This window comes from Helobdella robusta (genome assembly GCF_000326865.2).
Source record: "Helobdella robusta unplaced genomic scaffold HELROscaffold_1571, whole genome shotgun sequence".
NCBI classification, from domain to species: Eukaryota; Metazoa; Annelida; class Clitellata; order Rhynchobdellida; family Glossiphoniidae; genus Helobdella; species Helobdella robusta.
Window position 1 is genome coordinate 1 of NW_008703878.1, and position 1,300 is coordinate 1,300.

The 1,300-nt window shown below is 39.6% G+C and overlaps 1 protein-coding gene across 1 annotated transcript; it reads right to left on the bottom strand.

The window, feature by feature from the left end:
• Positions 1-302: 302 nt before the first annotated feature.
• On the bottom strand, positions 303-1,237 carry HELRODRAFT_184634 (hypothetical protein; the record flags this gene model as incomplete). Its single annotated transcript, XM_009015395.1, has 2 exons — positions 303-757; positions 898-1,237. Coding segments are annotated over 2 exons (795 nt in total), but the record flags the coding sequence as incomplete, so codon positions are not given.
• Between the last annotated feature and the right edge of the window lie 63 nt (positions 1,238-1,300).

The window sequence follows — 1,300 nt, forward strand, 5'->3', positions numbered from 1 at the left end:
TTTTTGTTCGAAAGTTCCCAGCAGGAGTTAACATCCATACAATACTGAAATAGGTAATCCCAGTTTATACTCGTCAAACAATTGTTCATAGAAGCAAAATCAGCCTTGGTGAAATCATAGAAAGATGTATCATTGTTAAAAACAGCACCTGATGAGGTACTAGGTGCGCAGTTGACTGTAAATGTGAGACAGTTGTGGTCACTTGAAGCAAATGGGCAGGAAACATCTAACTCGGCCAGCAAGCTGGCATCATCACATAGAATCAAGTCCAAAATATTGTTTTCCCGAATTGGTTGATCAACCAATTGGTGAAGACCCAATTCACTGAAAAGATCCATAAAGATGTCATAGATACAATTGTTCGGTGCAGAGTAATTTATCCAGTCGATATTGGGAAGGTTGAAATCACCCATCAAACAGTTTATATCACCTTTGCAAAGTTCCTTTATACATTGAGCGCTGTCGAATGCATATTTTTCTGCCAACATATCGAAACCACCACTGCGATAATATGAAATAAAGCGGTAATTCTTGTTTGAGATAGCAATGTCGATAGAGACTATCTCAATATGTGAAAATGCTGATGACACCGAGACAACCCTGTAGGGAACGGTGTCCTTGATAATAAAAGCCACACCGCCACCACGTGTTTCACGGTCCCATCGAACAAAGACATAACCAGGTGGAAAAAATAAACTATCAGGATCATTTGGAGTTAACCAAGTTTCAATAACAGAAAAAATTTCAGGTTTATAAACTGATAAAAATAAAACCAGTTCATTTTGTTTCTTCTGAATGCTACGAACATTGGCGAGTGCGAAGCGGAGATGTTCATTAGATGTTTTCACGAAAGGGCTGATTACTCCCTTGGTTGGTTGTTGTTGATTCTGTTCTGACGCCTTTCTTGCCTTTTTAGATAAGCCAGTTCTGCTTGTCTTTTGGAAAGATCAGGATTTATGAAGATTTTTTTAGTAGTTGGTGATGCTCTGAGGATTCTAGATGAAGCTATTAAATCTTCAACAGATGTTGAGTTATTGAGAGTTACGCACATCTTGCAATTACCAAAACGGCGGGTTCTAATTATCTGAGGTTTGATTGTCAAGTTATCTTCACAGAATTTTGAAACTAACTCCATGTCAGCAATTCCCGGCTGAGGTTCTAATCCTGATAGGACGTTTTTAGACCGACGTTCCTCTTCCTTTCGTTCCTCTTCCACCGTCCACAAGGCTTTTGTCATTGTCTCCAGCATTGGAGCGTTGTTGACATTCGGCAACAGTGGAGCCGAGAGTTGACATAGTCA